The sequence below is a fragment of the Numenius arquata genome, chromosome 7 (assembly GCF_964106895.1).
Source record: "Numenius arquata chromosome 7, bNumArq3.hap1.1, whole genome shotgun sequence".
In the NCBI taxonomy this organism is placed as follows: Eukaryota; Metazoa; Chordata; class Aves; order Charadriiformes; family Scolopacidae; genus Numenius; species Numenius arquata.
In genome coordinates, this window is record NC_133582.1 from 59,449,684 (window position 1) to 59,465,850 (window position 16,167).

The 16,167-nt window shown below is 40.0% G+C and overlaps 1 protein-coding gene across 1 annotated transcript in view; it reads left to right on the top strand.

Annotated features, from left to right (window-relative positions):
- The window catches only part of THSD7A (thrombospondin type 1 domain containing 7A), a 194,225-nt gene that overhangs the window by 71,240 nt on the left and 106,818 nt on the right, over positions 1-16,167 (top strand). Inside the window, exon 2 of the mRNA XM_074150357.1 lies at positions 5,449-6,280. Within this exon, the coding sequence (XP_074006458.1) occupies positions 5,449-6,280 (832 nt within the window). The remainder of the gene's footprint in view (positions 1-5,448; positions 6,281-16,167) is intronic.

Sequence of the window (16,167 nt, forward strand, 5' to 3'; positions counted from 1 at the left end):
TTGGGCAAGGTTAGCTTGTTTCTGAACGTAGGAAAAGTAGATTTCTGCTAATCAGTCTCTCAATAGTCTCTTAAAATACAATCCTCTCAAAATACTGAAAACTAAGCTGCTCATTGTCTTGTGCAGCCCGAGTCTCTCTCTCTGGCATTAAACTGTTAATGCTACTTACAGGCACCAAACCAGTAACACAAAATGGGTCAAAAACAGTTCTCACTGAAACTACAGCGAAATTCAGATGAAATCAGTGGTGCAACCCTCATTTGTTAAAAATGGGACTAGTGTCTTGATGTTTTAAGACGTGTTTTATATTTGGGGATTGTTAGGGACTTGTTTTGTCTATGTATTTGTACGTGGAGAAAAGCTCAAGGGATTTTCAGATACCCTTATTTGATCTGAATCAAAGTTCAAAATAAGTTTTTTTTATTCTTCAAATAGTGATAATTTTTATACCTGAAACAATATTAATATATAAGATATTAGCTACTACGATAGCTTACTTTGTTCTCAGCTGCAAAGCTATCAGTGCTTTAGTGGGGGTTTTGTCTTGATTTTTTTGACTCCATTGTGGTCCCTCCCTGAAATTTCAGGATAAACTTGCAGTAATGGTTAATGCACTTACTTTCCCACTCCCTAACAAAAATAAATGTTAATCCTACAGAAGCTTAGAGGGAATCTTAATATTGTATTTTACAGTAATCTCTTTAGAAGACAAAGAATTACAAATGACATTTTAAACTCCCTAAGACTTCAGTGACAATTCCCAACAACAAAAAAAGAGGGAAGCTTCCTATTTATTTCTGTAATTGCCATTTGTAGTATGCTGATTAAACAAAAAAGCAGATAAACGATGGTATTCATGAGAAGAGTACAGCTCGCTACAGGTAAACTGTGACTCATTCATCTCGATATGCCTAAAACAAAATCCTAAGAGAATCCGTTGCCCAGGGGTAAGGGGATCAGTGCACGGCAGGGACAGCGGAGTGTCTGCGTGAGGACTCCTTCAGTGGGAGAGAGGGAACCTAAAGAATATCTATCAAGAGCAAATTAAAACATCCTATGAGGCCTTGATTAGGCTCGACAGCTTTCCTAAAGACTTTCTGTTGTTGTTAGCGGTGCTTAACATCAGCTGAGGATTTGTGAAAGAGCTGCCACCCCCCACAGCCCCTCCTGCAGCCTTTCGTTGATGGTGGTGGTGGTGGGTGAGACCCTTTACATCATGTTCTGCTGATCTCTGTCATTGCCAGGTTCTGTATCAGCGCCACAGTAGTTTCTGTGAGATTAATTTTTTCCCAAAATTTCACATTTACTTATGTTGTGGTTAATGTACTGCCCGTAATGAGGATAGAATATAAAAAGCATTTTGCAAATGATCTGTACGTGGTTTTCTCCTGAGGATCATTCAAAGCCTCTGCTTCGCTGCTTTTTCATCATGTGTCTTCAGTGATGTCTTGACCAGCAGGCAAGCATGTGCTGGGTGCTTTCCCTTCAATCTGTGGCAATGAGATGAAAATTGACAGTGGGTTAGGACTACTTTGGGATGCATTTCCTGTTATTTGGCCAAAGCCACAAAGCCTATTTACTCACTTCAGAGACATTTCTTTTCCTGCTTTTCTGTGATTAGTTTCAAATGAGAACTACGTTTGGCCTTGATGCTTGCAAAGTGTTTGGGGCCACTAAAGTTAGAAGGGAATTATTGTAGGCTTTTTTAATAACTGGTATAAAGAGATGGGTAAGGAGCTTCTATCTCTTTCTATTTGCCAAGGAGCTTCTATCTCTCTCATTCTGTGAGGTCCATATAGAGAGCATATGGCAACACCGCTCCTCAGCAAACGCTTGAGGTTAACAACAGTGACTTGTGATCCTACAAGAAAATGTGGATAACTTAACTGGAGATTTCAAAGCAGCGTGCAACTGAAAACTGATGGAAATGTTGGTTAATATGGATGCCAGGAATTGTTTTAAAAAGAAAAAAAAAGTTTTAGTTCTTCTCAGAATAATTTTGATCAAAGAAAGTTGCTGTTCAAATTGCTAGAAATACATCAACTGTTTAAATTTTTTTTTAAAGCTAAAGAAAGTAACAAAATGGCAATTCCTCTTCTCCCCCCCTCTCCTTCCCCCCGAATAAGACAACTAGGTTAAAGTAAGCTGTTGAGATCGCTGAACTATTTATAGCTATTTTGAAATTAATTCATTGGAAATGAGTTTGAAACTCATTCTAAAGGAGCACTGAGTGTTAGGAAGGTTTTTTTTCCTCCTTTTTTTTTTTTCCTATATCTTCATAACTCCAAAGAGAAATATGACTAGTTGTGAAGTATGATACTGATTACACTTTTTTTTTGGTTCCTGATTGTTGTTAAGTTTGTTGAAGAAGTAGTTGGTGGAGCCATCCACAAACATGGGGGAGATAGCATAGAAAAGAGAGAAAGTTTGAGAGGGCGGGGGGTATGGCAGGGAGCAGGTCATCAGATGTAGCGGGAGAGGGGTTTCTAGAGGCTGGAGAGTCTAGAACAGGATTTGCTGCCCCTCAGAAAGTCACCGTACGGGAGGGAAGCACAGAGTCGCCTGGGAGGCTTAGCGGGCAAGGGAGGAATTCTGTATAACTCATTTATTTTTTTGATTTTCTTGGGTTTTTTTTGCTTTTGCATTCAGCTTGCTTTATTTAACACTTACCCTGTCCCCAAGTTTTCAGTGTTTGCACAAAAGCAGTTTGATTTGGTAAGGCGGGGAAGCTCTTTAGTCTTTTGAGTCAGCTCACTAAGGGGAAACCCTCAACAGATCCCTGCCCCAAAGCTGGGGCTCCCTTTGGGGCCCTGTCATAGTCATATCAAGAGGCGTGTGGTAGAGTGAACATTTAAGCTTTCTGCAGTACTTGTAACCTTGTATTCTAAATGGATTATTTTGTATTTAAACTTAAAGATGAACTTAATATCAATAAGGGGGAGGGTCAGATACATCGCTGATAGCTCTGTGTCAACAGTTGCGTGAGCCTAGAGGTGCTGAGCAGTAGTTTGCTCAAAGGTTCATGTAAATTGGGGTTTGTTGGTAATCACTGGCAATACTTTTAAAAAATTACATACTACTTCACAGCAAAAGCAAAATAATGCAGTTTAGTAGATGAGCCTTTCTGTGCACCTCATCACTATTTTGGATACAGTTGTAAAAACAACATTCTTGTAATCTAATGAAAGAGCTTATTTTTGCCCAATTATCACACTCATGTACAGATTTATTTTTTTTTAATATTTATACTGCCAAAGGCAGTAGTTAGTGCATTGAGGCTGAGATTTTTATCATTTGCATTAGTATAAACATGTCAATGAATTGGATTGAAGATACTTAGATGTCAAGCACAAGTTTTAGGTGCAATGTGATTTCTTGGTTAATTGATGTTTGAATATTTGGTAGAATCCCAAATGGGCAAACTTTTCATCTGGAATACAGTAAAGACCTGGTCTTTTAAAAGAGGAATTTCTTCATTGAGCACACACAATATACACAAGGTGCAGTGATCTAATAAGACAGAAACTTGTAGTTTGCAAGGTGAACCATTTAGCTTTATTTCAATCACAATTATTTTAATATCTCTGCTTTACTTGGAGATTTTCTACAGTCTTTATTCTTTTAAAGTTGGCAAGTATTCAAAGTGGTGTTCTGGGGAAATGGTATCTCTTAACTCAGTGTAAATACACCTAAATTAAATACAACAATGATTATGTCATTTGTGGAAGGCTGGTTAGAGATAAAGTAGGGTAATCTTGCTGAAATGGAAACTGAAATGTATTTGTATTTAATATACATTTATTTTTCTGGATAGCTAGCTAAACCTTGGAAACCCTAATTCAAACTTAATCTGCAAAAAATAGGGAGGAGTTTCCATGGGCTGAATCGGTCTCTGCCAGCTGGCATTGCTATGGAGTATTAATGCTTAGGATTTTAGAACTACAAACAAACTGTTAAGCTGCAGTGTCCACTTAAAAAAGAGGGAGTGGGGAGCAGAGGCTCAGGGTATAGCCTATCACCATCCCGTTCCCAAACTGCTACTGAAGTTAATGTTGGATGAACAGCTGAAAATTGTGTTGAAGTCAATGAGACTTTTAAAACTCTGGGGAATCAGTAATAAGGTGTGTCTTCATATTCCTTCTAGTCATTCAATAAGAAAGTGTTGTAAATAATTTGTAAACTTATTTATATTTATTTATATAAATATATATGTATTTATTTATAAAAAAATAAACTTACTCGTATGCAGTACCAGAATTATTCCGTTAACCTGCTTTGGAAATAACAAAGGCTCAGCCCAGCATCTCCCACAACTTTACTCACACAAACAGTCTTGTTACTGGGCTGATTCAGATGAATGAGGATTGTGTGGCCTGGCCCCAGGTTCTTCATGGAACATGAGGACTCCTCGATCAGAGAAAATGTCTTCTGTGTGACCAACTGTCTGCAGATAGACATCTTTTCTTTGGGAAATGCTTACAGGTTTTTTTCTGAAGTGCTTGTTCTTTTACTCTTTCATAGTGAGTCCATGCATGGTGTGTATGAGGAGAGTTCTCAAAAAAATGGAAAAATACAGAGGTTTTACCTGCTGATTTGTGGATTTTGTGAGTTGACCTGAGTAAAAATTACAGTTTTTAATAATGGAAAAAGCAACCGTATCATCTTTCAAGAATATAGATTTTTATTGGGTTTGTTGACACTAGTTATAATAACATGTCAAGTATTTACCATAGACCTTAGAGATTTAAAAAAAGCAATAACTTCTGTTCTTTGGAGAGTTACCAGCTGGTATGTCTCTTCCTTCAAGAACTTATTCCATATAATCATTCCACAGATTGTGTGGAACAAATACTCCTTAACTGGCTTTTAATTTTTATTTTATTTATAATAAGGGAAAGAATAGAAGTGGCCTACCTGAAATTACCTCTATTTTTCAAAATGCATTATGTTGTTGTTCTCATTATTTAACACGATATGGAAGGAAGTGAACTGATATTAATTGGCACCAGGGTTTGAAGAGCAGTGCAGTAGAAATGAGAAGCGAAAACTGAAACAGGGTTTCAGGATATTTCAAGGGTATTCATGCAGGTGAGAGAAAAGATTAGATTCACGGAGGGAAGGACTTCGGTCCCTATCCCGCTAGTCAAAACTACATGATGACTTTGTGATTGCTCAGTTCTTAGTTCTCTAAAGTGATTAATTCCTGTGTATGTTCTTGAAATTAAGTATTCAATTTGTCTAGGATAAAGAGTGAAATGTATCTGTAATCATAAAAATAGGCGATGAAGAATAATGCCATGCTTGTTTTGCATTTTCAAGTTCAGGTTTCTCCAATGATGAAATTCTTAGAGGTATAGGAAAAGCGAAACTGGTTCTGTGAGCTTGGTTTTGCACCATGGCAAAAAAACCATTCAGTGTGCAATGTTAGCATCTTCTCTTGTTTTCCAGGTCCTTGGGGGAGATGCATGGGAGACGAATGTGGTCCAGGTGGCATCCAGACGCGAGCGGTCTGGTGCGCCCACGTGGAGGGCTGGACCACGCTGCCCACCAACTGCAAGCAGCCGGAGCGGCCGGACAACCAGCAGAGCTGCTTTCGGGTCTGCGACTGGCACAAGGAGCTGTACGACTGGCAGATTGGCAACTGGAACCAGTGCCGGCCCGTCCTCTCCCGCAGCCACGAGAAGCCCCTGGAGTGCCTCAGAGGGGAGGAGGGGATCCAGACAAGGGACATCATCTGCATCCAGAAGTCCAACGGGGTGCCGGCTGAGGATGTCATCTGCGAGTACTTTGAGCCCAAGCCTCGCCAGGAGCAGGCGTGCCTCATCCCGTGCCGGCAGGACTGCATCGTGGCTGAATTTTCCCCCTGGTCGGAGTGCTCCAAGACCTGCGGCAACGGGCTTCAGCATCGAACTCGGCACGTTGTGGCTCCGCCACAGTTCGGGGGATCTGCTTGTCCTAACCTCACCGAGTTTCAGATCTGTCAGTCCAGCCCCTGTGCCGCTGAAGAAAGCCTCTACAGCCTCAACGTGGGACCCTGGAGCGCGTGCTCGGTGCCCCATTCGAGGCAAATAAGGCAAGCAAGGAAACGAGGGAAGAACAAAGACAAGGAAAAGGACAGAGAAAAGGCAGTTCGGGATCCCGAGGCTCGTGAGTTAATTAAGAAGAAGAGGAATCGAAACAGACAGAATAGACAGGAGAACAAGTACTGGGACATACAAATTGGGTACCAAACCAGGCAGGTCACGTGTACTCACAGAAACGGGAAAACTGCTGCTCTGAGGTAATCATTATTTATTAATTTGCACATCTTTATTTTTCTCTGTTTAACTTATGTGCAGTGCGCACTGGTATTATTTTACACAAGCCTGAATCTCAATATACCATTACAGAATCACAGAATGGTAGGGGTTGGAAGAGACCTCTGGAGATCATCCAGTCCAACCCCCTGCCAAAGCAGGTCCACCCAGAGCAGGTCCCACAGGAACGTGTCCAGGTAGGTTTTGAATGTCTCCAGAGACGGAGACTCCACCACCTCTCTGGGCAGCCTCTCCCAGGGCTCTGCCACCCTCACAGGAAAGAAGTTCCTCCTCATGTTTAGATGAAACTTCCTGTGTTCAAGTTTGTGCCCGTTCCCTCTTGTCCTGTCCCTGGGCACCACTGAAAAAAGACTGGCCCCGTCCTCCTGACACCCACCCTTTAAGTGTTTAAGGCGTTGATCAGATTCCCCCTCAGCCTTTTCTTCTCCAGACTAAAAAGACCCAAGTCCCTCAGCCTTTCCTCATCAGAGAGATGTTCTAATCCCCTCATCACCTTTGTAGCCCTTTGCTTTACCCTCTCCAGCAGTTCCCTGTCCTTCTTGAACCAGGGAGCCCAGAACTGGACACAGCGCTCCAGGTGTGGCCTCATCAGGGCAGAGTAGAGGGGGAGGATGACCTCCCTCAAATTTCCAGTAAGAACATGAAATGACAGGACGAGGGGCAATGGTTTTAAGTTGGAGAAGGGGAGATTTAGATTGGATATTAGGAAAAAGTTCTTTACCATGAGGGTGGTGGAACACTGGAACAGGTTGCCCAGGGAGGTGGTTGAGGCGCCTTCCCTTGAGACATTCAAGGTGAAGCTCGATGAGGCCCTGGGCAACCTGGTCTAGTTGGGGGTGTCCCTGCTGACTGCGGGGAGGTCGGACTAGATGACCTTTGGAGGTCCCTTCCGGGCTGGACCAATCTATGAATCTATGAATCTATGAACATCGCTCATCAAGCTCAAGATGCCTCTGTGACATGAAACATGTAAACTTTGCTGGTGGTCATACCAAGCACCACATAAACGTACTCTGTTTAACTCTGCTAACTCCCTAGCCTCTGTCTAAATAGATTTCCTCCAAAAGCTTGAAGATATCTCTCAAATTTCTATTTTGTTTCTCTGCGCTCAGGCAGGTTTTTGCTCTCTCGGAAGTCATGCGTGTTTGGAAGAGGTGATATTACTACTTTTAAGGCTCTGGGCACAAAGACTAGCAGAAAACTGTGCTGGGTCAGACTCACAATAAAAGTGAAAAAGAGAGAGAAAGATACTGCATGAGAAGGCAGTGTCTGTTCTTCCCGGTACCTTTTGTTTTGAAGTAGAAGAGCATGAAATATTGTTTGTCCTTCTTGATTCCTACAGCAAAATTCCTGAAAAGGAGACTGTGAAACCTCTTTGCTTCTTTCACGTACTACTTCTTTTTCTTTTGCATCTGCACCTTTAGGTGGTTTTCTGGTTTTCTTTTCTGATATTTTTATTTATTTTTTTATTTATTTTACTTTTCAAGAGTTTCAGCAGTCACAAATATTTTGATAACTCTTTCCATAGGCTTCTGGGTACATTTCTGCAACTGTATTATCTTTCACTTCTTTTTTTTTCCCTGGTGTTCCCTTGCTAGCTCATGTTTTTTTTCTTCCTATCCCCCAGAATGGTTTTTGTCCAACTCAAAACTCTTCTTTCAGTCTAGTCTACCTTTTTCTGTCTTTGATGTGATGCTTTTTATTTCCTTCGCTCTAGTTCAATGCATGATTAATCAATTTTACATCAGCCCTGAAATGACTAATGTGTCTTGCTGAATGAGGCTGACACCCGTTGCTGCTAGGTTAGTGTTTATGAACTTTTATCAGGGTGTTTTACTTTGGAGTTTTCGTTGTGCCAGTTAAACAGTCTATCACAGAACTTGTAATCACTTCAACCTTTCCTATCAGAAACCATATCTTACAGTTTTTCAAGTGTAGTAAACGGGGTTTTTTTGAGTATATTCTCTTTCAAGTGAGGATGCAGCAGTAAAACAGGAAAATGGTGAGAGGTCCCTTGCTTAAGGGAAGAACCAAAAGATTTGGATTGTTTAGGTGGAAGGAAGGGCATATGAGTGAAGATCTAAAGTGTCTATGAGTAAATAAAAGCCCATCACAAGGCAGAATAGAATAAGCTATTCTTTATATATGATGTCTGTATAGGAAAAGCAATAATGGGCTAATCACAACAGTGCTGAATGAGGTTAGACTTCTCAGTCCGGGGAATAGCGAAGCTCTGGAAAAAGATTGCCTGGGGAATGTGTGGCACCTCCATATTCAAAGGTTTTTAAGAACAGGCTGGAAACGCATGTGTCAGTAATGACGCACCTCAAGTAATTCCTGGTTAGGAAAGAGGGGCCAACTGCCTAGTTTTTAGCAGTCTCTTCTAGCTCTGGTTTTCTACAGTTCTTCCAGATGTTCAGTCAGACTTGGATGAATGTCTGCACAAGGAATCTCAGAATCAGGCAGTCCCGGGTGTTGTCTGCAGCACTGGCTCGGGAAGATACCCCTTCTTTTTCCAGCCTCACATCATGCAGCCGTCGTTGTGCCTTGCCCAGGAACATCATTAACCTTTAAATATAGGGAATAATTTATTAAACATATCAGTTGCTAGCAGATAGCAGCCAACTGCTCTGTTTGAAAGTCCCCAAGTTTTTATAGAGGTTAAACAAATAATTCAGAACGATCATATTTAAAAAAAAAAAAAAAAAAAAAAGAAAAAAAAATAGAAATGGAGGGGAGGAAACAGTCATGTGTTGAGGCTCTGAGAAATGGTAAAAGGAAGTAAAAGTATAATCATAAGTCAATGGCCTTACTTTACTCATCACCTTTACGCTCACTGTTGAATTCACACAGATCAGTAACGCTGTCTTAATTTCAGATACCTCAGTGTATTATACCATATATGCACATTTCGGGCTGTAGCAGGGAAATGGATGAAACTTTCTTGCCTGAGGCAGTGAAACAATAGATAATACAACGTAGGAGGGATTCTTCACAGGGGAGAAAATGATACAAAGGATGCAGTGAACATTTTGATGTCTAATTGATATAATTTAATGTTGTAAATGCACACAGGCATTCTAATAATCTTTCCATCAGTTTAACATAGATCCTTTTTTCCAGTTGCATAGTGAAAACAAGAAAATTTGGTTAAATGACTCATATAAGAAATTCTGGCACTGGTACCTTAGCCTTTAGAGACTTAGCTATGTATGTCACCTATATATCCATTTGTTTCATTTATGCTACACTCTTCACTAAGTGGTCAAATGCCTTATTCTGTGATTAGCATTCCAGAATCTCAAGAAATAGAATTATTTTTCTGCCCAGGTTGTCAATGCAGCCAGCTCAAATGATTTTATAATCTCTGTCACGTAGTAACTGTGTTACTAAATAATATAGACAGGTAAGGTGACTGGAAAACCTGCCGTGCTCACGTGAAACGCTCTTCAGCTTGAATAGTCCATTTTCAGGGAGTTTTGACTTTAGCTATCAGAAACAATCAGCCCCCTGGCAGCATGACTGAAAGAAGAAGAAAAACCCTCAGGCGAGTAATATTTTTTTGCAGAGATAGCAGAATTGGTATAGTATAAAAAGGGTTTAAAAAAAAAAAAAAGTTTCAGAAGGGTGCTCCAGAGAAAATGGTTCTGTAACGCTGTCAGCAAAACTTCAAAAAGGCAAATTCTCTCGACACATCAGCACACCAGGCACGGTAAAGAGAAGTGAAACAAGAAAATCAAAGTGTAATTTATACACTTTATTGCCAAGTGAACAATACATAGTCTCCCATGAAGGATGAAACATTGGATTTTGTATTGGTCATTCTACAATAATGTACGTGTTACACGGCCTATATTTACTTTATGTTTCCCTTAGTCTGAAATTCTGGTGCGCTGAAAATATTTTAAAAACAGAAATGTTGGAGAAGAAAGAATTCGGTAATTAAAGGTGACTTGTAAAATGACTACTCTCGATCGCTAACAAAACCTGGACACTCTTGCTGTTATTGCAGAGGACAATATATTTTTTATTTTTTTTTCTGTGAAAGTGGAGTTGTCCACAAGTCCCACAGAGAGCCGTTCGACAGCAAACTGTCAATGTAGAGAAACATAAGATGTATGTAAAATTTGAGTTACAAATCTGTTTGCACTATTACAAGTTGTGATGATTGTGCCTCATGTTAAGCCTGTCATTTTCTACTGCTATATATACTTGGAAGTTTCCATAATGGTCTCATTGCAGCACTTTACTAACTTTTAAGTTTGGAAGAGTTTGAGCTTTTATTTATTCCAACATTATAGTTGAGACATGAGACATGACAGTGGGGCCAAAAATTTTTAAGTCTCTTGTTAATTTTGGGTATCAAATTTGAGGGTATAGTGTGCCTGATTTTTCAGCTTACTTCACATAGACCTGTGTCTGCTTAAAGCACAGTCACTATATTCACTACTGGCCACAAGTCTTCAGCTGGATAACCAAGGACTGAGGAATCGGAGAATGGCCAACAGAGTATTTAGGCTGATTAGCAATTAATACTCAAGATGTACTGGCAGAAAACCAGAGAATCTACTCCTCTAGGATGACTTTTTGACTTTATTGGTCTTTCCTGAAACCTCCTAATCCAAGTGCTCACTGTCCAAATCACGCAACAAATGCCTCCATCCACTTTATGGACTCTCGTTCTTCTTTTATGTTATGGACTGTGTGAAGGAGGAAGATAACAAAAAATACAGCATAAGCCTGTTGCTTTCTTTATGCCATTGGTCTGGAGAAGCAGACAAGTCACCCTGAGGTATATGCTGTCAGACAGCAAAGAGAAGAAAGATTTAGACATATAATACAGCAGCTGGGTTTGTTGGACCCTGTAGCATATTCCTTACTCGGAAGAAGATTTTCTGTACTTCTCTGAGGTGCTCCATAAGGCAAGAGGCAGAAAGGGTGATGTGTGTGAAGGTGGCAGTGGCTAAGGTGGACTATCTTCAAGGAGACAGCCTGGGGGAAGGCGGGGGAATAGCAATGCAGAGAGGACAGGCTGTAGAGATGCAGGAACGTAAGCAACCTTTGGCTTGTTCATTGAGGACCAGATGGAAGTGTGCATGTCTACAGGTGGGCTTTATGATACTGGAAAGGCAGCTCTGCAGCTGTTTTTGTAGAGGAAGCATCCAAGTTCATCACACTGTAGGGGTTTGGAATCCATAACTGGTTCACTAGCAGAACACAAATAAATTTTGGACAATGAACTATATACAGTCACGTTGATAAATTAACTTGGAATCACTTAGAGCACATGCTGCTAACAAATGGAGAACAGGGAAAAAGAAAGTAATCTTGGAAGAAAAACCTTCTGATAACTAAAAACGGCAGAGTAACTGTCAGGTGCATTGGGATAATAAAAATGTAAAATATTATTAGAGAAACGGGATGCAAACATATTGCTTTCCTACCGTTTTCCACTGTGTTTTTAGAATTTCCATGAATTTGAAAGTCAGAAGCATTCTGTAGATATTTAATGTGATTTTGGTGGAGACAGTAGTTTCTGTGGATATGCATAATATTATTCACTGGGAGTTCCTTTCTATTCTAAGTACCTGCTCCATCATCTTACTGAGCCTGCTGTTTTGACAGTGGCTTGTCAGTATTGCTATACGTTTGACATACCATGCCAAAATCTAGGTTTAAGATTGAAACGCACATACTGTGCTGAATAATTGAAACAACAGCAAGGAACCATTTCTTTCTCCACATCATATTTTAACTCTTTTCATAGAGTGAACAGTTGTTCTGTCATTCAGATGCATGACATTCATATATTTCTGTGCAAAGCACCGAGATTGGGTGCCTTTCTGGAGTACATTTTTCATTCAAATACACGTAATTGGTCTTCCTTAGCAAAATATAATAGCTTGTAATGTAATGAGGGTCGAAGTACAGGTTCTGATAATCTCTTGTGGCCATAAATCCTATGAATGAGTGAATGAATGCTATGAATGAATGCTGTGTTGAATTTCTAGCCTTAATTCAGTAAGAGATTAAGATGCACAGTGGTAAATGAAAATAGGCACTGAGATCTTTAATGAGGATTCTCCTATGCTATACTTCTATGCATCTTTTCTGCCTTGTTGTCAGAGAATTTTTATGTTAATTGACTTCAATATACCTAAATAAATAAATACAAATCAAATCATAATTTTCTAAATTTTGGACATCTTTATATTGGTATCATATCTTAGTCTGTAAATAGTCCCATAAGGAACAAACTAGAATACATTACTTGCTTAGAGTTTGGTTGTTGTTTTTTTTTCTATTATGTGACTGCTAAGTGTAGTCTGGGACATAAAGTATGCCCCTATTTTCTCGATGAGCTTTGTAAAGTTATGGTATAGCATGTGAGCTGAGCATCCTCCTGGGAGATACTGTCCCCCAAGGAGTCAGGGACCGCACAGGATGTGAAGTCACAGAGTTCTGCTTCACTTAGAGACCCCCGGAACAGCAGAATTGGGCACTTCAGTGCCTCACTTTCAGTGGTCCCACTGAAAATAAAATGTCCATCTACCTTCCAATATTGACAAAATTTTTCCAGATGTCAGAGACTGAAATGAAACTAGTGATATTGTCAAAGCTAAGCATCAATACAGGGAACAAATCTAAATTAATACCTGAATCACAACTAATATTAATATTTTTCAGTAATATATATATTTATTTTAACTTCAATATTGTCTATTTTTATTCATAAAGTTTTACATTTTGTTTATTTTTTCTTTGCCGAAAACTCCATGAATCTGCTAGGGTCAAAGTAAATCACAGAATCATAGAATGGTTTGGGTTGGAAGGGACCTTAAAGATCATCCAGTTCCAACCCCCTGCCCTGGGCAGGGACACCTCCCACCAGACCAGGTTGCTCAAAGTCCCATCCAGCCTGGCCTTGAACCCCTCCAGGGATGGGGCAGCCACAGCTTCTCTGGGCAACCTGTTCCAGGGTCTCACCACCCTCACAGCAAAGCATTTCTTCCTGAGATCTAATCTAAATCTCCCCTCTTTCAGTGTAAAACCATTACCCGCTATGTAACAAAATTTTCTAACAAAGGGAAATCCCCTTGCCCAAAAAAAGCTTTACTAAGTCATCTATGTAGACTTGCCAAATAACCTGCTCTACCAATTTTAAAATTATCTCTAACATGGGATGTGCATACATGTCACTGGACTGTGAAAGATAACACCTCTTCCTAAACAGTTCTGCTTTCTTGTCTCCTCGGACAGTCATGGTATTTGCAACAGCCCCACAGCAGCTGTTGTTGCCACTTGTAGGGTGTAGTAGAACATCTTGTGGCTTTGCCTGTATTAGTCAATAGGTTTTTCCTTCACACAGTAGTTGTAATCTCTGTTTTCTTTTCTCCTGTCATGTAGAAAGCCTGAGTGGTTTTGTTTTTTTTTTCAAAACTGTTTTGGCTGTGCATCTTTGTTGGCAGAATTAATTAAAGTTGAAAGGAGTGAATAAAATGAAAGGATCATGTGATCACTTGATCAAAGGATCAAGTGAAAGGATCATGGGAAACTGGTCTTGTGAAAATCACTTAGGTGGACAGTACTTGAATTGTAAATGAATAAAAGGGGCCTCATTGTTTGTGTGAATATAACAGCCCGTTATACTTTGAGGTACTAACAGTTTCTCAGAACAATGTACAATACAACCAATACTAAACAGTGCAGCTGTAGGGAAAATGAATCAGGACTATGTCATGAGGGATACTGATTACATTTGCCACCAGGAAAAAATGCAGACACTGTATTTTCACTAACTTATTTAAAGAAGCAAGTGTGTACCAACCCTCAACTGAAACTCAAGGAGGAATAGATTTTACAAATTAGATTTAGACTTTACAAATTACATTTTATAATCTTCAGAGTAACTCATTGGGGTTATCTAAACTCTGGATTTAAAGCACCTTTCTACTATTCCTGCTGTCCAGGATTTGTTCATTGAACAGAATTTTTTTTTCATTTAATTTTGTTTATGAGAAAATTAACTATTTTTTTTCTTTATACCAAATAGTTCATCACAATCTCTTTCAAAATCCAAGAATGGAATAGAGTTCCTTTGATTGTTTTGCTTTAGAGGTCAATGCATCCAACAGCTTGTGTGAAGTCTGAGGAGAACACTGCATAGCGGATAAATAGCTTGTTGCAGCACACTGGGACATCGTGCTTGATTCTTGTCTCCGTACATTAACTCCAAAATCCCTGTTACTGATACGGAGCATCTGTTAAGGTTCCATGGTGGCCAGATAAAGGACAAGGAGGATCCTATGCAATATTAGGATCTGGATTTAGTCCCAAATAATGCAAAAGATTAATATTAAGCATGAACGTTCCTGGATTTCCTCAGGTCTCCTGATCAGCAGAGTGATCATTCAAGGTTGTAGAAAATTGCACACATGGGTACATATATTTCGAAGGTTGATTTGACCTTCTGACCCGACCAGATTATTTCTGCGAGGTGGTTCTTGTCAGAGCGTGTGAGGATCTGGGCTGTGGGACTAAGCCTGAGCTTTTCTAGGCTGCGATGCTGATGAGTGCTGTGGTACATGTTTTTCTCTTCTACTGAGATTTAGGCAAACTTAAAGTGACCTGCTGAGATTCTCTCTACTAAGAAAAGTACATTATGCTCGTATTCAAATCGTGCTTTAATTTCTTTATTGTTTTAAGGATTTTTTGGGAAGTTGGATCAATGTTCGTTCATGGCTGTAGGATGTCTTGCAAGGACACTGTTTGTCCAGCTTAGTGGTATGTTTTGGTGGCGTTTTTAATTGTTATTTTTTTCTTTTCCAAAAGCTTCCTCTAGCTTTAGTTTGTCCTTCAGTCAAAAATGCAGCCGCCGGAAGCCTGCTTCTGTGTATTTGTGTTTGTGTGTGTAATTTTGGCTTTCAAGTGCTAAACTAACATCTAGTTTTTGGTGTTCTCTAAGCAGTTTGTCGCTGTTCCAAGTCCTTTTACAGACAAGTTTGTTTGGTCAAATGCACTTGCATGTCAATAGTTTTCATCCTGTGGCTGGTGGGAAAGATTGAAAACCATTTTGCTAATGGTATTCAATGATGTAATGTCTCATGAGATGAGCAAGAATTCAAGAGAGACTCCCATGTTTCCTGATGACACAGCTGGTTGTGGGAGATGCCTGATGGTACACAGGACATTCAAGGCGAGGAAATGGTTAAATTATTCTGCTCTTTTATCTCCAAGATAGTCCTTGCTTTTCTTCCTTAGTATTTAGATGAAGCCACTTAAAAACCTGTTAAAGGATTCTGGATTTCGTTAGCATGTTGATTGTGCTTTGATCTGAAATCTTCAGAAGCAGCTCCCTTTTTCTGCTGAACGGCTGAACCTCTTCACATCATGCTCAGGATGGGTTTCTTTGAGGCAGTTAGCCTAGTTTTTGGTCATCTTCTTCACTCTTCTAAAGTTTTTAATTCATTCATTCAATCTTGTCTGTTCAAAACATCATTGTATTATGTTGTTGTATTCCAAAGTGTTGTTTCACTTTGGAATACAAACAGAGTTTGTATTTTTTTGCTGAAAATGGAGCAGCCTTCTTCAAAGAGAACGATAAAGTTCCATCCCCAAAGGTGCTGGGATTGAACTCCTCAGCAGACAGAGTGGGTTCTGACCCCACAGCCCTTCCCGATCACCAAGGGCCTGTGATACCTAATCCCTGTGGTACTATATCTCACAGAATCACAGAATGATACGGGGTTGGAAGGGACCTCCGGAGATCATCTAGTCCAACCCCCCTGCCAAAGCAGGTCCACCCAGAGCAGATTGCACAGGAATTGTGGAGAATGCGGGCATAGTATGA